This window comes from Mugil cephalus, chromosome 17, assembly GCF_022458985.1.
Source record: "Mugil cephalus isolate CIBA_MC_2020 chromosome 17, CIBA_Mcephalus_1.1, whole genome shotgun sequence".
In the NCBI taxonomy this organism is placed as follows: domain Eukaryota; kingdom Metazoa; phylum Chordata; class Actinopteri; order Mugiliformes; family Mugilidae; genus Mugil; species Mugil cephalus.
The window spans coordinates 14392186-14413686 of NC_061786.1; the positions used below are offsets into that span (position 1 = coordinate 14392186).

The following is a 21501-nucleotide window of genomic DNA, read 5'->3' on the forward strand; positions in this document are numbered from 1 at the left end:
TGGGCTGGAAGAGAGTAGGCAGAAGGAGGTGAAGAAGAAGGAGGTGATAAAGGAGAGGGCAAAGATGGAGACAAAGATGTTGAAGGAAGAGGGGAAAGACTGATGAGAAGAAGAAGAAGAAGGGAGGAGGATGCAAGAACGAAGCGTAAAGCCTGAAAAGAAAGTGTATTAATTTAAAATAAAAACTAACTTGTTATTTGTTTTTATTAATAAAGGCCATAGTTGCCTTACTAGGTCAGGTTGTATTGTCTGTTGTGAATCTTGATCTTAATCTTATATACATGCTCTTTGATGAACAAAGCCCTTACAATATACTCTTCAGTTAAACCAGTAGTGAACATTAATATGCTACTGCTGTTGTTAGTATAACCACTGCAAGCCTTGATGTCGCTTTAGTCATGTTTATTACCTGGGAAAAGGCACTCACTACATTTAATGTGACTGTTCCATAAAATAAATTGCACACAGCGCGTCACAGGTCGTGGTCACGGGAATGTTGATGCAGCTATCGGATCAGCAGGGCACCATTAAACGAATCTGTCAGGGTGCTTTCACTTCTACGTCGCTGATCCAAAACAGGGAGCGGTTCCCTCTCTGTCCAGTCTCCGTAACTCTCTCTGACTTACGGAGACGGTGGTGTCAGCCTGCTTGCAGTTGTTCCCTGGAGCAATTTGACTGCAGTGAGAACATACGCTACCCACGGACCGACACGACGTAGCTTTTAATGACATAAACAAAGCAGTGGAAGAGAGACTCTTGGGTCAACAGGTCATTTTATGCCTCCAGAGCGTGTCTTCTCCTCTCGAGGTGTCTGTCAGCAGCACAGCATCTTATGATCATTTACATTAAAATGTTATTTTAGCCTTGTAGGCTATATGCTTACGGAAGAGTATTGTGGCCACCCATGGGGGAAAAAAAACAGGTTGTTTTTGTTCCCATCATGCACTCTGAGAAAAAAAAGTGGAAATTTTGAGGAAAAAGTCAAATTTTTGAGGAAAAAAGTCAAAATTTTGAGAAAAAAGTCAAAATGCCTTGTCATAAAGTAGACATTCAAACCAGCAGTACCGCACACATGCGGTACTGTATCTGCCCATGGAGTCCCGAAGTCACCAGGAAGTCGCATACAGCCAGGTCAAACACAAACGCTGCTCATGGTGCACTCCCTGTGGGTCCCAACAAACGCACACAGTTTATCCATCCTGCCAAAGACCTCATGTTCGCCATGAGTACAGCTGGCTTCAGGACTCTACGGGACAACGCTCCTGAGCCTTAGAGATATTAGAGGTCTACTTTATGACAATGTTGGAATTATTATACACAAGTTATCCCATATTTACTCTGAGTGTTTACGTATCTATTAATCTCCCATATTTACTCTGACTGTTTATGTATCTATTAATCTCCAGGTAGGCCAATGTGCAACAGTGTATGTCTATAGAGTTGTTTTGCAGGAATGAGAAGTGGAGAGACGCGGTTTCATCCCGGACCCAGCGGTGACATGTGCGTCTCCCCACACCAATGAGACAGAAGACAGAGCACACAGTCCTGAGGACAAGGCCAAAGTGATTAAACACGTACCAAGATAATGTGAAGAGTTACAGCTATGTATTCCCCTCCCCATTAGAGCTGTAACTCTTATTGTAACCAGGGACCTCCCTAAGGAAATAAAGAAAGAGGGTACGGCAAGGTGCGCTTCAGAGCGGTAGGAGATTGTAACTGAACGTATCTCTGTCCGTTCTCCTCGCGAGTAAAAAGTTGACTCTTGTCTTTCTCTTCTTTGTGCAATGTTTATGAATGTTTTAGGTTGCTGAACCTGACACAATGTATCTAGACTTTTTTCTCAAATGAAAAAAAAAGGGGGTGGCCCTAATACTCTTCCGTAGATGATCAATAAAACTGAACATGCGACCATAGAATAGTAACAGATGCCAGTGCCCACAACTGCATTTTCAGTTGAAATCGTTTTCCTGAAATTCACTTTTTTTCTGCAAAATTCTGACTGATCACAAATTGTTTCCAAGCCTTCGACGTTAAGAGCGTGTCAGAAAATTGCCCTGTGAACATCATAAACAAACCATGGTTAAATCACATTTTTGCCTGAATTGCAAAGGTGGAAGCGCCCTTATTCACTTTGAGAAATGCATGCAAAGCACGCCAGTGACACATTTATTAATTCTGGGAAATAAAAAAAAAAAAACCTGTTATTGAAATGCAAATAAAGTGGCAAATGGCCCATGAATAAACCTGTATTAGCTACAAGAAAGCACAATATGATTTTTTTTTATATAACAACTATGTTTGACTGTGTTTTTTAAAAAATGAAATACAAAAAAAGAACTTATTTAGTTCATATTTTTTACAGTTCAACGGAAAATACAACTGAGGTGCTTGACTCATAGAAAAGGGAGTAAATATATATCCAAACATGCTTGGTGAATACAAAATCAACAGTGTCACATTCATTTTTTTGAAAATTCATTTAAGCAATTGCAGCACATTTGTGATGGTGTGAATGTCGTGTTGTGTTCATCACTGCTGACAATCTATACGCCTGTATTGTATGTATTAAGAAAATGGTGGCAAGCTTTTTTTTTTTAAATGCATCTCTTCTACTGTACATTGTGGGACAAAAATACATCTCATTCTGTTCAAACAAAAAGACACGTTATTACAGCTGTAAATCCAAGCTTTAGTTTATGTCAATTTACTGCTATGGTTGTGTTTTAATAACCATGCACTGTAAATATTTTGTTTTTTCAAAAGCTCTTAGTATGTCATAGATTTTTTTAATCTTCAGGCTACATTTTCAAAGCCACATACAATGTAGGAATAGTTGGACATGTCATCTGGATAAATACTGTTGATTGATCCGGCAAAAACAACCTCCCGCCCTCTGTTCATTTAATGTTACGGTCCTTTCTGCAAGCAGGCTAAAAATAGTCGCCACAGCATGAGATGACGAATGGACGGTCGATAATGTTTCTGAAGATGAATGACATGAATCTGGCTCTCTAGCGGTCCCGCCCACGTTGTTAAAAAATAAATAAGACATAGCATGAGCAGATGGTCAGTGCCCAAGAGACTCGAAAGAGCCCGAGGGCTGAAAGACAGCAGAGCTGAGCAGGGCAGCTCCTTTGGGAAAGAAAGCTTTTAATTAGCCCATTTTACAGCAACATCCGTCTTGAGGTATTGTAAACTACAGCCTCTTCCATATATTCTTTTTTTGGCAACACGTTGTCTTCCCATGGCTATGGCACGATGACTGAATTTCCTGGGAGCAGTTCGATTCAAAGCATAGGAAACAGAAAGGCACATTTCTTGACATCCTAAAGGACCGTGCACTCTCACTGGGACTCAGTACCTTTCACTCTCTCAGTCTCTACACTACTTGTATATGGCTGAAATGTTGTTCAGTTCCACACTTAATCATTCTCGCTCTCTTTGGCCTGTGCTGGTATGAACCCATTCAACTTGCTACGCTCCATCACGTACTGTGACAGGTTCGTCAGACTGGTGTTTCCCTCTTTCTTCTCTCCGTTCTCCTCGTCTGGCTCCCCGTCTTCCTCTTCCTCTTTCCTCTCCTCCCCAAGCATGGGGTTGCTAGTGTTCATGACTACACTCGCTCGACGAGCATCTTCAATGTTCCTCCGCACATCGCGGTTCTTGTTGCGCCTGCCCAGCTTGGTGAGGGACCCGAAGCGCAGGTTGAAGAGGTTCTCCTCCGAGGAAGAGGCTGTCTGTTGTGTCTGCTCACTGCCCTGATGGTCATAGCAGGCGCCCTTCAGCCTCAGGTTGTTCAGTTTGGTGTCAATGCTTTCCTGGGAGGAAGTCTTGAAACGGCCGGCATCCAGACTGGCGAACATGGCCCGCTTCTCCGGGGACAGCATGTCGAGGGAGTGAGCACGCTGTTCCAGGCCCAGCTGACGGCGCTCCATGCTGCGGATGGTGGCGGCCCTCTGGAGCTTGTCGTGGATCTCCACGCTCAGACGTCGTCGCGTCTCGCGGAACTCCGCTCGTACGTTTGCCTTCCATTCAGCTGCATGAGCTTTAATCTCCCCGACCTGTGACAACAGGGCAATAAGGATGAGGGAAATTACTAGAAACTGTCTTTTAAAATGGTGATCTGTTGCCAACAGTTTATAGTTAAGTTATAGTGGTGGAAAAAAAGATTTTGGACACCTTTAAAATTTTACACAATCTCAAATATTATCATGAAATATATCAAACCAAACCATACCGCCGCCACCATTTTTGACAGTAGGTACTGTACATGCTGGAGATAATGCTTCACCTGGCCTTCTGCTTACCCTCACATTAGCAGGAGCTAGAAACTAGAAACTCATCTAACACAAAAAACCTTCTTCCAGTTCCTGACTGTCCAGTTCTTGTGTGCTTGGGCCCATTGACGCCGGGCTAACCTCTGTCTCTCATTGATCAGAGGCTTCTTGACAGCCTTGTAGGACCTTAAACCATGATCTAAAAGTCAACCACGTATAGTGCAGGTGGAATACTGAACACCAGTTTGGTTTGGCCACCTGTGATGTCAATCTGTGGTTTTCTCTGAACATGCGGATCATTTCTTGCTGAAGAAACCCTTGGACGCCCAGATCTTGGTTTGTCTTCCAAGCTGTTGGTTCGTCTGTGTTTCTGCAGAGTGGATCCAACTGCTGAAGGACTGCGTCTGCACTTCCTGGCAATCTGGCGGCAGCTGTACCCTTCCTGGCTGAGAATCTCTATCTTAAGGTGTGTTTCCTGCGTTCGGTTCCTTGTTTTAGCCATTTTTGCCTCTGAAGAACTTTCAAATGTACTGACTTTATATAGACACAAAGCACAGCAACAAAAAAATGTGTCTTTTAATAAAAAGCATGGCCTTCAATAGTGGATCATTGGAAGCAAAATGCTCAAATTTCTTATGTATTTTTATAGAACAAATCCATTTTTAAGTTTGTAATGGCTGTTTTAGGATTTATTTGGCATTTTTTGTGTTTCTTAATGCAATATTTTACAAATGCACTTTTTTCCACCACTATACAACTTATTATAACTGAAGTTCATAAACTAGGTCAAACCTGATATCTTTGTATTTTCCACACTTACCAATAAAAGTGTGTCCTAACCCTCACTCTCTGTCAACCAGTGCCATTCCCATCCCTCTCTTTTCTTGTTTTCTTCATCCACCTTTCATTACACGAACCAGGGGACAAAGCTTCCTGAGATGTGCCCCGACTCTGAGAATCAGTCCATCATCTGCCTACACAATCTGACCCCTTTACGTCTTCCCTTCAAGCCATTTTCATCCCATCCCCTCGACTTGTTTTCATTTTTCATCCCATAACCTTCAACCCTCTATCCATGTTTGCCAATAAACTTATTTGCGTCAGTTAAGGCTTGGTTTTTGTTAGTAAAAATGTAAATAAAAGGGCAGATTTAGCCCAAATATTTGTTTTTTCTACATGATAAAATCAGTAAGTGACTGATAAAAAACAGCTACATCTTGAACATCTCACAGCAATTGCACGCTGTCACAAAGACAATGTCAAAGCATCATTTAATTTAAAGGTATGAGAAAAGACAGAAGGGACAGAGGAAGTGTTAGCTGAGTTACTTTTTCATTTTCTACTCTTCTAATATAGTACTGACCAGTATAATCAAATAAGCCCCACCTCCTCCTTGGTCTTTTTAGACAGCACCCGAAGCCAGTCTCCAATCATGCTGAGGACGGCCGCGAAGTACGCCAAACCCACCAGAATCCAGAACCACACCAGAGGCTTGTACCACTTCATGTAGTCAATCATACGGTTTCCACCTGGAGGGGGAAGGGGGTGACGAGAAATAAGCGGCGGTGGTTCCAAACAGCAGCTGATTGTTTCAGAACAGCCGTCTGTTGCAGAGCTCTTACCTGCCACGTAGTCTCCTATCCCCACCGTGGTGAGAGTGATCACAACAAAGTAGATGGCCTCCAGAGTGGTCCAGCCCTCGATGTGTTTGAAGATGACAGCAGGGATGGTGACGAAGACGATGCAGCCAGCCAGGATGAACAGGAGGGCGGACGTCACTCTTATCTTCGTCTGACTTATCTGTCTGTGTTTTTGCTGGGAATCCAAAGAGGAGAGGCTGTTAGGACTAATGCAAGCGATTAAAAACAATCCTCCAAGGGTGACAAACAAAGGGAACATAGTTAAGTGAAAAATATAGAACTAGTGTTCACCTTTGAAGCTTTTTTACACATGTGCGATTACTAAAACCTCAAAGGCGGTATAACAGTCAACAAAAACAAAGAAACACGCACCCTGAATATCCTCTCCACTCTCAAGATGCTTTTCACAAAGATGGTCCCCAGCTGGTCTCCGATCCCGGCCAACAAAAAGCCAAAGAGAGGGATGCCAAATATGGCATAAAGGATGCAAAAGATTTTCCCGCCTTCCGTGCTCGGGGCTATGTTTCCATAACCTGTTGAAACATTGGAAGCACGACAAAGAATAGAAAAATATCAGTAAAGAATAGACGAGGACCACGCATGCAAAGCGGGACAAAGAAGAGGTGGCGAGTATGACGACAAGCAGAAGACAATCAGGACTTTCTTATGCAACATAATCAATTGAATCTCTTGTGTAATGCCTCTCAGTTCCTGTAGCACGGGTCGGCGGTAAATAGGCTCCCACAGAGACAGTAATCCGGTTGTGCCTAAAGGAAAATTGCATTAATAATGAACCTGTGGTGACATACAATGATATGATGAGGTAAGAAAGAAGCCAGGGAGGCAGGAAACACAGCGCATTGTATATTTTACCCAATTCTTCCCTTTTCAACCTGCTGCTGCCAATATGAGAGTTCCACGAAGAGATTTCTATTGACCAATTCTGAGTTTCTGCGCAGTGAAGTAAATGAATTCAATGAAAGACTCTGGGTAGCAACAAATGCCACAGTTAATTAAATCTCTGGACTGAGGCATAAAAACAGGTCAGGGAGATTGTGATGTTAAAGTCACTCACATAACGGTACATGCCGTTAATATAGTGAATAGAAACCTTAATGCGTCAGATTTGATGCTGCAGTCATGCCTTCTAAATGGAACTATGTCTATTAGTTTCATCTAATCAAAGTCATCAAAATCTAACTTTTTTTTTTGTGTTGTGAAAAAAAACAAGCTTTCAAAAGAATGCAGACTTAATCCTGCACCGACTGGGCTTTGCATAATTTCACAGTACTTTATGGAGGACAAATTGGTCCGTAAAACTCACCTGAGGGCAATAATGAGACAGAGTGGTTTAATTTCAGTATTTTTAACATACTGTTGGGGGCACAAAATGCTATTGTAAATTCTTTTTTTTATAGACAGGTAAAATCCTGACTCAGACTAAAAAATCTTTTTTTATTTTTTTTTCAGGAGTGACCAGGAGAGTGGCAAACTCTGCAAACAAACAGTTGATATGCAAATCAGTGAACATTATAATAATATCCATTAATAGGCATAGGCACATGCAAGAAGAAGAAGAATTATTGATCTTTCATAGAGAATTAGTTCCATTTGTGCACTCAGACCAATGGTCTGCTAAATTTAGGAGCAATCTCATTGAGTTTGAGTCAAAAAAAAAAAAAAAAAATTTAATTCCATTACTGTATTGCTGTCATTGTTGCGTACAGGTGCACTATTGTTTCTTTTCAGTGCTCTGTCTCTTCCCTCCTTTGTTGTCCTAAGGCAACGGTTTATGGATTTGGCCTCAAACTGGGCTGTTAATTGGAAAAAAGCTGGCCAGTCTCTGTTCAGGGGCCACCACAAAAGCAGCAGCCATCCTGGAGAGTCTCTTTCTCATGACCTTCAGACCAGCGGCATCGTTTTTGTCGGCCTCACCGCTGGGTTTTGTGCATCTCCTGTTTACTTACAAACATGTGGTGAGAGGTTGTGGACCTTTAACAGACGGATCTGTGTTGTCTAAAAGCACTAGGGTAGTAGGTTGGTGCCACCCCCGCTATTTTTATTTATTTAAGCCTTTTTGTTCGAGAAATGAGTCAGTCTTTTCTTTGGCTGCTTTCTTACCGTAGGTAGTGGCCTAGTTTTATAGTAATTATGGTTTATTTTGGCATGAAATCTCTCTTCCTCTCACAGGTTTTGAAAAGCTGGTAATTTAAGTTTGAAGTGTTGCGATAAAAGTCTATATTCGTTACATCATTTTGACTGGATTCAGTTCTCAATCAGTCCCTCTTTTTTCTTTTTTTTTCCTCTGTCACCTTTCATTACAGGAACCAGGGGACAAGGATCCAAAACTTCCTGAGACATGCCCCCACCCTGAGTATCCATCACTGGGTTCCTCTACCATCATCCGCCTACACATCCAGCCCCCTTTATGTTTTTTTCATCCCATACCGTCGACCCGTTTTTACCCCTTTTAATTCCATCCTTATGTTGAATTGTTGGTTGAGCTGTTGCTGCCTCTGGTGACCCAGAGATCCTAACAACACGGGGGCAAAACAGCCATTATTTTTATTTCCATGTTGTTAATTAAATTGTCTGTAATCACATCCAACACAGTTTTTGGCAGAGTTCAATAAATGCACAGATTGTTGGTTCATGTATGTATTTGATAGATTTATAATATATTTATTACACACACAATATTCTTACTTATTTCATAATGTCCCTTTCTTTCATACTTGTTGAGCGGGGTCAAAAGACTATTCTCTTCTTTTTCTTCTATCCAACCTTCATGGTAAAATCCTCGCTGAATATTTACGAGGCAACACTTGTTACATTTAATATGGTGTGCATGTGTTTTGGTGTTTTGCCCTGATTGACCAAACAGAAAATGAGAAAAGTAGGACCAAATGTGTCACTGTTCCTCTTAAAAAAAAAAAAATTAAAACATATTTAACTTGTGTTAGAGCATTAGTTTCACCTATGGTTGTGATGACAGTTCCAGCGAAGAAGAAGGCACTGCCCAGGTCCCAGTAACTGGAATTGTACGACGTGTTTCCGTAAGGCCTCACTCCTGCATTCACAGCATCTATGGCGTGCTGGGAAGAACAACAAAATCAGAATGATTTAAAGTCTTGAATGTAAGCTAGTCAGCTTGGTGTCTAGATTGAAAGTGAGCACCTGGAACCTTAATGGCACCTGGCTTCCATTTGGCCATTGAAGTCTTACAATAAGAGGAATTCAGGGTCATGACTGCACGTCACCTCATGTGCGTACAGTGAACACGGAGAGTATATTAACCCTATCAATCTTTCTGCGTATAAGTGCCTGTTATGTGTCTTGCGCATTCATGCGCGACACCTGCCGCGGATTGTGCAACACTCTTGGAGTGGATCAAGCGTGACTATCTTAAACATCAACCGAGACGCTCGCTTCACGATGGCGAAGAAAGGGGAATGAAAGAGGAGAAGGTGCTGAAAATGGGGGATGGGATTGTAAGTTAGATGAGGGAATTAAATTATTCCTTCGCATGTTACAATGCTGTAAAAACCCAGGCAGGAAGCTTTGTGGATTGAATCACAATTAATGAAATCAGTCCAGCGTTATTGTGCCTCGGATGAGTTTTATCATATCGTGTTACTGTTAGGTAAAATGGTATTGACCAAAGCAAATTGTAATTGAACAAAATCAGCATTACTGTGAACATCAGTTTGATGTTGTACTGTTAAACATTTTAAACACATTTGCTAGTTTCAACTGTCACCTTTGTAGTTTATCTGGGGGTATTTTTGTAAAGTGTCTTGGGACAATTTGTTGTCATGGTTGTGAGTTCTGAGTATTTCCTGTGACGCTGTTCGGTTTTCTTTATGTTCTTTATGTTTCCTGTAATTTAGATTTGTAAAGGTCTTCTTGGTGTTTCTTGTCTTGTGTTAATTCTTGTGTTTTTCCCCATTTGATACATTTGTTACGTTGGTTCGTCCTTGTATGCGCCGGCCTCATTCATTTCACCTGTGCCTCATCACCCTTCTGCCCAGGTATATATACTGTATATAGTGTATATACCGTATAGCCCGGCCGTTCCCTTTGTTCTCTGTCGAACAGTCTGCTATGTTTATCCTGTCTTGGTTCTTTCCTGTTTTTTCGATTTGTGTTTCTGTGTTCTGTTTTGTTTTTTGTATATTGGGAAAAAATCTATCTATAGCACCCAGTGGCAAGAGATAAAATGAGTCATGTTTTTAGCTAATCTATGGGTGTATCTGTCCGTCTGCGTAGCTCCTATCCGAAAGAAAAAAAAATGCATAAAGCATTCTACAGTGTTCAGCCAATCCAGCCGATATGTGAATGCCATAATGGCTTTTTTTTTCTTCCTATTCCTGTTTACAGGTGGTACACTGCAACTGCAAGCAGATGTGCATATAAATGTGCTAAGGGTCTGTTCCTTCACTTGCTACCCAACTTGCAAGTTATTACAGTTTTGATGCAGACTAAATCCACCTAGACTTTTCACTTAATGCTTGAATACTTTTTCTCTCTCATCTCCAGCTTTCTTTCTTCGGTCCCTCAGCTTGTCCTTGCTTAGTTTAGTGTCAGGGAAACGTTTACCGCGTCGTTGTTCTCGCTTATCGCCTCCTGTGCCCCATTATGCAGCCATGAATAGTGAGTGTGCTATCTGGTGTTCTCTCTAATTTCTCCCGGCATTTCGTGAGAAAAGCATTTATTTTCTCATCCAAATTGGCAGGGTGTAACTTCATGCCCAGACAGACGTTGTTTCTGCTGAAGTGAAGTTCACTATGAGGAATGTATGGTAAGAAATAGCCTAAGTGCCTGCAGTGCAACCTCCGCCGAAAGCTCTCAGTGAGATAAGCGTACATATCATAAAATATGCATCAAGTCTCGTGACATACATTTCAAAGTGGAAAGGCCATTTATAAACACAACGGTGCACATGCCTACTCATAATCTTGCATGTGCTTACTTCGGCCCTAATGAGATAGATTCTAGTCTAAAAATAGCCAGTTACCATAATACCACTTCATAGGTTTTAGCAGACGCAGCTACTTTCTAGGGGAAAAACTGCTAATTATATAATAAACCCCAAATAACCTAATTCCACAGTCACGGGAGACCTATAAATAGCTGCATAATGTATCTGAATGCTTTATGAGGAGATCTATTTTTGGCCCGTGCCTTTTCACGGCCAAGTTCATGCTCCAACTGAAAAGTGGAAAAAAAATCCCTTTACATGCATTTCAAGGCTACGAGGATCGTGACTTGGTGCTGCGGCATGTTGAATAGCGGGACAAATGGTGTTTTTGTTTCACGCGTCATAATCTCCTCTGTTTTCACTTCACCACAGACATTCCTGCAGATCACCACCAAGCGCTCGTGACGGGCTCTTAATGCGTTTTCACATTCTCCACCGCAGGATCATTAGAGTGCGAACACGCTCGCTGCAGATTTTTTCTCCTCTCAGTGCGCGTCTCTGCCCCCACAGCAGGTGACAGCAGCGATCCAGCCAGCGTGGTGCCTAGAACTCTCTCCTGCGCTCACTCTAACCGTGATATTGTGCCAAACGCCGTTCTCTGCAGCTCACTCTAACAGTATATCAACTGTACAGCTTCACCCTGGTCACCTTGAAGCCTTAAAGTTTGTGGATCTGTGGCGGATAAGAGGCTGTTTATTGACGTGGAACATGTTTTTCACACTAGCAAAATGACACCTGAAAGTCTTTTTCACACACCTGAGGAGCTGAGTCAGTGTGGCATACAGATAAATCAGCACATTCTCTTCATAGCGGTTCTCAAACATATACAAACTGATGTTTGCTTGCATTAATTAAAGAAAAACGCGTCATTTGTGCTATGAAAAAATAACTACATGTTAGTTGAATGTCCTGACGTAACCTGACTGCAGGTAGCTCAGTCAATACCCTCATTTGTTGATAAGTGAGTCATCGATAACAGAGGCTTGACTGGTGTCAATAACAGCATGGCTTCACATTGTGCCACGGTGTGAGTCATTAAATCAGCCACGGGGAAGATGGTTAGGTCTGCTGTCTTTGTGGGCGCACAGTGGGTGTGCGGTCAACACAGATATTCGCGCGGACACGAAGGGATCAGCAGACGCGCGCGGACGCGAAACTCGCACAAATCAAGTCGCCGCACGCTGTGAAGTGAGAGCTCGCCGTCCTAATATAACGTCTCCTGCAGTCTCACGCAAGCACGCGCGCTTCTCGAGGCTGCCATTTTTCTGTCAACTCCTCCGCTCAACAGTTTGACAACAGTGAGTCACCACCGCTGTGTCCCCACAGAGGATCCTCGGCTGAGTGACAGGCTTGACACCGCAGGAACAGGGCAACAACGGAACCTGTTAGAGGACCAGACAGACTCTTTCATGGAGCAGCGTGTCCCGAAGGCCTTTTCAGACAGCAGAAGTAAAAAAAAAAAAAAAAAGTGTTATTTGAAAGGGTGAGATTCGCGCGTGGCTTGATGGTCGTTATTTTTGCACATGGCATATCACAAGTCGAAGTAGAATAAGTAATTTTGGGGGGAATGCTCAGTTTCTGTGTGGGACCTAGCTGGGAAGATACCACTGTCATATATATATATATACAGTAAATGTACAGTAAATATTGAACTGCTACCAAATCACATTAGCATAGCTTAGTAGCTTAGCCAGTGGCGGCTGGTGGTGAAATTTGGTGGGTTAGCTAACAATTGCATAATACCGATTAAATAGTTAACACAGCAGCAGCAAAAAAACATCAAATACACACGGTTACATCAATTACAGGTACACTACACTTTTTATGTATATTATGCAGGTTTAGCTTATAATTCTTCCTTACTAAATGTATGGCAACCAAATGAAAGCTAACACACCACTCGTTTCAAACTCACAGTTGCTTTTTGGGTCCAGGCCGTATCTCCTCCAGGAGATTTTTGGGTGCTGTTGCTGCACTTGGTATCACCACAACTTAAAATAATCTGTTTTAAGTTACTTAAAAAAATAAATTTCTTCTCTTTTTTTGTGTTAGCTTGGGAGGACTTAGGCCTGTTAGCCCATTTATACCAGTCGTCCCTGAGCTTAGCATACATTCTGGAAACCAGGGGAAATCGGTTAGCACCTTTATCACCTCTAAAGGTCATAATAAAGCGATTATATCTCGCTTTTTATTCTGTACATATACAGAATGTAAATATGACAACCACAAACGTTTCCCTCAATATATATTTCATTTTGTCAGATTTATTCTAAATACGTTCCTTAGCTTTTCAGCACCTCCCAGCTCCTTGGCTTTTGATCTTTCAAGTCTTAAGACAAGCCGTTATATGTAATTCAATGTACGTGAATCTCACTGTTTGTCCAGGAGACGCTCTCATCTCTGATTTTGCCGCTGCCTCTGCTGCTTCGAGCAGCAAGAGGTTTGTGACTACTGGCCCGTGCCATGAATAATTGATTCCCTCCGGACCCCTGGCACCACACTAAAGGTTTTAATTTCCACACTTCTCCTTAAAGAAATATTGGCATTGATTTTTTTTTTTTTTTACAAACTGATGACAGGGCCTTTGTGGCACCAGGGCTGAGCATTGAGAAGGTGGAGAAAATAAAAGATCCTTCGTCTCTCTGTCAAAGAACCGAGGTGTATATGGAGAGGGAGAGAAACAGATAGGCAGTATTCACCGGAGCAGTGTTGAAGTTGTTCACATCAAATGGAGCCATTCTAGCGGAAAGTGGAGCACACTAAATGCCATTTGTCTGGTTCTCTCTTTGGGGTTATTTTGAGTTGAAGAGAATCTGAAGAGGGGCTCACTGTGGTGGTAACACAAGTAGTGTCTGTATTACTCTCGGACTACGTAAGAAAATCTTGGAAAGCACATTATTCCTAAAAGGTTCTCTCTTATTATCTCTCTCACATGGCACACTTGCAGTGCCCTTTTTTTATTCTAGGCTAATTAGATATTTCTGCCTTTATTCTTGTTTTTGTCCCAGTGTGTACTTAAGCTGTCTTTCTGAAAATCAATACAAAAAAGTGTCGAGCGCGTGATGTTGCTTCTTGTTGTCCACCTCCTTCCTCTGTCCCACTCCCTCACAAATCAAAAGTTTCCACTCAGCCAGCTGTCTCAAATCATTTTCCAATCCCGCTTTCATCTGTACATGTCAGCAAGATGTAGTGACCTTAAATCTTGACCCATAATTTTGGGAGTGAAGGATCGCAGTGCTCCGTGTTATGAAGTGACTGACACTGTAAAACGCACAGTTAACTTCCATTTTTTTTTTATAGTTCTGCTTGCTATACAGTCCAGTGCACGTAAAGGTTTCATAAGCTGTATTGGCAAAATGTGTTAACACTGCAAAGGGAGACTGCGTCTGGTCAGCAGATTAACAGGTAACAGGTGCTCGGGTTCGTATGTAAGATACCAGTAATGAAATGAATAGAGATGCTCTAGCTTATAGTATTAAAGCAGACTTGGATAGAGTTTCATGTCAAATATAATATAACACCGTTGCTGAGTTTCTGAATTCGCTTGGATCTTTTTTTTAAAATATTTGTGTATTAGTAACATAACAGATTTTGATAGAGAAGTGAAGTGTTTCTTCCAGTAAATGCTCTGGCCGCAAACTAGTTTCCTCATTTAAAACGTGTGGGTGTAGTTAAAGCTGCAGTTTTATATTGCACTTATATTATTGAGGGTTTAAAAAATTGACCTGCAACTGGTTATTTTCCAAAGAAGCCATCGTCACTGTCTATTGTAAGTTCAAAAAGTCATCTTGTTTACTACCATTACAATCTGATGCCACATGAACTGAACAACAAAATCAATGCAGACCTGTAATTACGATGCACAAATCGCCACGGTGCACATAATATAAAGGTCACAGTGACACAGCTTATTTTCTATGGAGATAAAGCCTCTCAGGGAGAAGACCCCTAACTGCCTATTTCTCTTTGATTACTTTTATGCACTGTTGCGTAATATAAAAATGTGTTTACCACTGTGCAGCGCATTCACAACAGATGTGAATTGTCACAGAGATTTATGGGCGTCTCTGTGGTGACCCTGAGGTTCTTATTGTGCTGTTGGCTCAAGGATGGACCTGTCATCAACCACGCCAGGACACAGATGGCAGCGCTGTGTGTTCTTATGGAGCTTTAGAGCCGGTGTAATCAATATATTGTCTCATCAACGCTGCTGGAAGGGACCTAATAACGGTTCGATTACACGTCCGCAGATTTATTAATGCAACACTCTTCTAGTGGAAAAGTTTGTTCAGCTTAGATTTGGTGCGTGGATGCATGCGACCCACACACTTGGATACATATTTAAGCAGCAAGTGCATCTAAACAGAGTAGCACAACAACAATAATAATAGTCAAAAAACAAAACAGCAGTAGGATAGTATCCTAATAACTGTTCTGAAGCGACTGTGTCTGCAACAACGAAACCACCACAATGTCAACTTTAAGGTCTTAACCAGCTTTTCTGAGCTTCATTATCGTTCATTTATGCATGGAAATGACAAACGTTGGGATATCTCATACTCATCGTATGTACACATGTCATGCAGACACGTCGCTGCTATGAAAACGCTGTTTATACAGGCTGCTGTCACTTTAGACCAGTGTCTTGTGAATGCAAAGCTTGCGAGCTGAGTGGAGGAGGAAAAGAAATAACAAAAGGTCAAGACTCCAGCAACACATCAGTAGACTGATATGTCTCCACTTGCGGACTTTGTTAGTATGAAGGGCAACTTGAACATGGAAAGAAGTAGCGAGCCAGTTCAAGCTTTTTCAGATCGTATGACTAGCTAATGAAATAATGCTTAATTGCCCAAATTAAATTTTTAATTATCCCTGATAGTAATCACCATCTATAATTCTTCCATAAAGGTCAAACCTCTCACTTTGTTCTGCTATCAATCAATTTATCTCAGTGCCCATGAGGCAATCATCTATAATATCATCTATTCATCTTCCTATCTTCTTGCCAACTAATCTGTTGGTGATGAACACATGCATCAAATGTAGTGCGCTCCGATACATCAAACAGCTGGAGGAAGAAAACAAGAAAAGAGTCTGTTTTCAGACGTATTAAACACTACATCTCACTTGGACCAAAACTCCAACATCTCATCTCCGTTTCAATAAACTAACCTTGATGATGCCATCCAGCTCTTCAGATGTAACACATGGGTGTCTTTCCAGGAAAGACGCCTTCTCGAGGGTGATGCTGGTCTTCTGGTTGCTCTCGAACGGCTCTTCCAGAGCCCTGAACGCCAGTCCCCCGCAAACCAGGTAAAGGACAACCACGATGAACACCGCCAGCACCGTCTTCCACTTCATGACCGAGTGCAGGGCTGCGATCGAGCCGTCACAGCTGGTGTCCATGCTGGCCACGACGCTGGCGGAGCGGGAGGAGATGGACAGACGTGGCAGCGGGCAGTGACCGTTGGCCTTTGGGTCGCAGCCCATGGGGTTCTGCATGGTGGCCACGCTGGCCTGGACCAGACTTGACTTCACCATGCCGGGCTGGACCTTTTTGGGAGGGGCCAAGTTGGTTTGGACCGCCACTGGGAAAAAGAGAAGGCTGGATTAATACATACAGTACGGTAAGTTGTTTACTGCTGTCGGAAGGCCAGACACTGCAAGTCTTTTTCTTGGAGGCGAATAAATTTTGGCAAACAGTTAACAACTGGCTGAAATCCCAAAATCTGTTACAGAGTGGATGTGAAAAAAGGTGAAGACGTGCAGTTTAAGAAGAATCATCTGAGTGCGTCGTACTTGAGGCTTAATATTTAAGAAGATTAATCGGATGTGTTTATATGTTCACAGATCTCTGTGTTTGTCATTTGCCTTGATCTGTGATCTGTGAGAAGTCCTAAATAAATGAATGATGCGCGTTAAATTGCAATAAAGCTTTGTTATGGCTCGCATTTCACATGTAATAATAAGAGGGCACGGCGGTGTGCCGGGACAAACATAACATCATTAAACCCTTGAAAGCCTTATTACCTCCAGTGTGAGGCTTTCAAAGGCAGTTTGGTTTTCTTACGCGAGGCCGATAACGCCATCAGAAAAAAATTGCCTCTTACCTCACATAGCTGTGATAGAGTGAGCGAGCAAGACTTTGTATCCGCTCAGTGCTACACTTAAAAGCCATTATGGTTTCTGTGAAATGGAGCCCTAAAGGTCCAGGGCCCAGCAGCTCCTGCCTTAATCACTGAAGTGGAAAAATCAGTCATGAAAAAAAATCTAAAACGACTACATTAGAAGCATTAATAGAATGACTGCCTGAAGATCACACTGAGGCACTGAGGGGAAACATTAAGAAAAGCATTTGCAATATGTAAAATACACGCCACCTTAGGGTAGGTGAAATTTAGTTACTCCTTCTGCAGAGAGCCATGATTCAATTTTTCCAACTGAGGGATAACTGCCACTTGTCTTCTGAATACGCGTCAGTAGGTCAACTATGAAGCGAACAGCACAGAGGAGGCAGCCGAATTTAGATTCCCTTAACGTACATATACATAGAGCATTGGATAAGCTTTTCAAAGCTCTGGCCTTCACCCTGGACGCCCCCGCTTCTCTCAGCCAAGAGAGCCTCTGAGTCATGGGCGGAGCCTGACGCCTATAAGGATGCAACCCCTGAAGGTAGGACTGAGAAGTAGATGCGGTAGATGGAAGCGCTCTTTTGTTTAATGGGATTGTCTCACTTATGGGATCTGATGCAAAATGGACTCACACACATACACAGACTGATACACACACACACACACTCACACACACACACACACCCCGCCCTGATGAGTCAAGGACGTCCAGGAAGCGCATCGTTCTCTGGTCTAGGAGCTATGAATCTTGTTAGTAAATCCGTGCATCACAACTGAATCAATAATAGCAAAGTGATGTCATGAGCTTAGGAAGGTGCAAAACAGCCACTTTGAAATTTACTTTACATACCTTTAGGGGGTTGCTGTTATTTTTAGAAGCATGAAACAAATTAAAGTCAGGGGTGAAGGAGTTGAAATACTCTCGGGATGTACTCAGTCTAGTCGGTTCTTGGACTGAGTAGAGCTATAAACTGTTAATTAGCCCATAAGTAAAAGATGTTACTACTTTTCATCTCATCTTGTCACAAAAATCGAGTAAAAGAACCGAGCAGGGCAGAGGCAGCAAGGACAGAAGGCTGTATCTTACACGTTTATTTCTATTTCAGATACCAAGAAATTGTTTTAAGTAAAGAAAATACATCAAGAATCTTCATTTAAATCCTCCAGGCAAAATCCAAACTGCAATGATGGGATGTTTCAATGCATATTTCGGTTGCTGTGCGCCATGTATGCTGTGTGTTGATATACAATCCTTTTTCAAACCACAGAAACAGCTTCACATTGATTTTTTTGCAAATTAAATAAGGGCTAAGTGGAAAGCAGTGCTTTTTATCTGATAGTATCTGGATCTCTCCCAGAGCCTGCACCCTCTTCTACCCTCAAGTTCCAGTATGTTCGACGAAAGTGAAGGAGGTGCCCAAAGGAGAAGTCTATTAAAGTCTGTTATGCACAAAATCAGGGGAAATGTATGTAGATGATGAATTAGTGTTGCATCTGCAGCATCTATCCCACTACTGATGCACAGTTGTGGTGGGGCAGCTATGTCAACATTTCAGCGTGCCAGGTTCAATTTACGTGGAGCTGTAGGAGCATTATTTCCCCACTAATGAAGACTAGTTATAGTAAACACGAAAGGAAATTTTGGGTTGGCTCAGTTTGGCACTCGGCCCAGTAATTCCCTGTGGCATTGGGCAGGTTGTAGGCGTTTTATTCACCAGCTGAGACCTCGAAACGAGTTAGCCTCAATGACATAGCGAGACCAAAGCTTCCAGGAAAATTATATTTCAGAATAAAATCCTTCCTTAGGTTAGTTGCGAAGACAAATATTCGAAAACACAGATGCACTCTTTACAAATAGTCGTAAACCAGGGATCTGTTTCTCTGAATATAGCCTGGGCAAATTATGGAATTATAAAACTATGACCAAAAAAGTTCTTATATACATTATTTTAAGCATTGCCTTTTATTTTGACAACCGCTGGTCCCATGCTGGTTATTTCTGGGAACTTGACGCTATTGAATCTCCGCTTCCAGCTGCACGGCTTTGTACAACCGAGCTCACGAAGGATGGAGAATATAAAACCCCTACCACTTTGTTTTATAGATTTATGTCGTTTCGCATTACAGAAGGAAATAAAGAGGGATTGGTTCGCCAAGAAACCACGGAGACATTGTGTAAAATTGTTAAAGTCTGTGAACACCCATGTAGCCTGGAGCGATTGTGTCTCACGTTTCTCCATGAGATATAACGTGTAGGCTCCTATAAAAAAATAAATAAATTAAAAAAAAAATATCTGAAGTTGTCGATCAGTAAAAGATAAGGAATCACCAACCTTGTTCTGGGTCCCAGTTAACTTGTTTTCTTGGGTTTTCTAATGGAAATTTCATCTCTGTTTTTGTTTCTCTGCCAAAACGCGGGTGAATTTAATCAGCGAGGCTGTAAAAATAGAGGGAAAAAATAGACAATTCACGAGAAACCCCTTCTCCTCATCTTCGGCACATCATCTTCTCGTGGAAGTGGGTGTAAATTGCACGGAGGAATAAACGCATCTCAAGCCGCATTGTCTGCCTTCACCCCTCCTTTTTTCCCCCCTTCCACCTCGCTTGGATGCGCGGTGGTCCTCTGACAGACTGAGGTACTTGTGATACCTTTCACTGAGCTGTCGCACCACTCGCTGGTTCAAACCACATCCTATCTCACACACAAACACACACACACGCCAGTGGACCGGTCCAAAATCACAGCCGGCGAGTGCCCACCCAATCAACTTTACGCACGCCTTACACAGGCAGTAAGAACAACGAGGAAGGATGCTCTCCTCCCTTCAATTCCCAAAGCACATTACTCCACCTGCCTCCACTGTATTTACGCATCGAGCTTCGCATCAGCTCCATTTTCATTAATTTGTGTAGTCCGTTTTTGAATACTCACTCTTGTATCTTTTCCTCAAAACAGGATTATCCTCGCATCGTTTTGCAACCGGCGACTGAGCACATGGCGCAGGGTGGCAAGTCAGAGATGTACACCAAATCAGCGGCAGACTTTAACCATTACATCATTCCCATGTATTGTAAACGCTGCATTATTTATGAAATTCGGATGTAAAGGCAAGTCACCTCCACAGTCCTGTCAGAGCACTTAACCAGAGTAATAAATTCGATTAGTAGGCTGAACATTGTAAGACGCAATTTATAAACAGGCCTAATTGAATAGCTTCAGGAAATCTCAGCATATATTAAACCACAGCTTATGAGTAATGCTGCGCTTTTGTTGTGATGATTCTAAGCAAAAGGGCTGGGTTTTCGAATTAGACTATAAAAAAAGACCTCATTGTATTCACGTATTATTCACAGAAGTAGTTAATTCACTTGTAAACATGCGATTCTTGCTTAAATAAATAATATTATTCTCTTAAAAGACCAGAATCCAATGCATGGGACACTAAACAGAAAAAAAGGCACATATTGGTGTTTTAAAGTGAGTCCAAACCCGCAAAGTAAAGTGTATGACAGAGGAAAACGTTTGCAAATGACTGCCTTAAAGAACCAAACTGCTTTTTGCTACACATTGCTAGTTGAATATTAACATTACAATGAATCAAATAAAACTGCTGTGATGTTTAATGCTGCCATTGTTTTAGAGGATGGTATATTTATCAGTTTACACCAATTTCTATACTTAAAGAGACACTCATCAGGGGAAAATAAACTATGGCATCTAAATAAGGTATTGAATAGTAGTTTAGTCTAACAACACTGTTCCAGCTTTTAAATGGTGCCGGTCACACTACTTTTAATTATCTTGCAAGTCTTTGTTAGTAAATGACGCAAGGGGTTAAAAGGTCTGTCAGACAATACAAGGAAAATGAAGGAATTAACAGTATGATGCTGACAGAATGCCCTCACGCTCAACTCTGTTGTCATAACTTATATTTGCTGCGCTTTGTTTGCCCACATTCACGCCGCCGAATTACTGTAAGTGAGGGTCGTGGCTTTCATGATAACGGCACATCACCATCAGCTTTTGTTGCAGAAATAAAGAACATAGGCTACTTACAGAACTGCAGTTAGGCATGTGTTTGGGGCATCTGGTAGGGATTTGGCGCCCCTGGGGATCAGGGATGACGCAGATATTGAATTATTAATTGCAACTGTGTTTTTAACAGCTTCACAGGCAACCATAGAATGTCTTCTTAGTCAATGTGTGGGCCAGTAACTGAAGATATCCTGATATCTAAAACATTAATGTCAACTACATACATAAGATATTCTGAGATGTAACAGTAGAAAAGTATGATTCAGTACTATGTAATTCCTTTGGTTTCCTTTTGGCCTGGTATTGTTCAAGCTTGCTGTCAATAGCATTCTTTATGGGATGTCCAAAGAACACTATGAAGAACTTGCCAATGTTATTAGGTGCACCTATCTTTTTTCAACCATGATTTGACCTACCTACAATCAAAATGGCCAGT

General features: G+C 41.9%; 1 protein-coding gene across 3 annotated transcripts; it reads right to left on the reverse strand.

Moving 5' to 3' along the window:
* Positions 1–706: 706 nt before the first annotated feature.
* kcnk10b (potassium channel, subfamily K, member 10b) lies at positions 707–20040 on the reverse strand. 3 transcript variants are annotated; one of them, XM_047610303.1, is made up of 7 exons: positions 19962–20040; positions 16071–16486; positions 8895–9012; positions 6290–6450; positions 5900–6092; positions 5664–5806; positions 707–4061 (listed from the first exon to the last, which is right to left on the reverse strand). In XM_047610303.1, coding segments are annotated over exons 1-7 (1671 nt in total). In that variant the 5' UTR covers positions 19963–20040; the 3' UTR covers positions 707–3422. The 3 variants fall into 3 exon arrangements, with proteins under 3 accessions (XP_047466259.1, XP_047466258.1, XP_047466257.1); XM_047610302.1 differs by lacking the exon at positions 19962–20040 and adding an exon at positions 19363–19768; XM_047610301.1 differs by lacking the exon at positions 19962–20040 and adding an exon at positions 19363–19768 and having other exon boundaries at positions 5664–6092.
* Positions 20041–21501: the final 1461 nt, after the last annotated feature.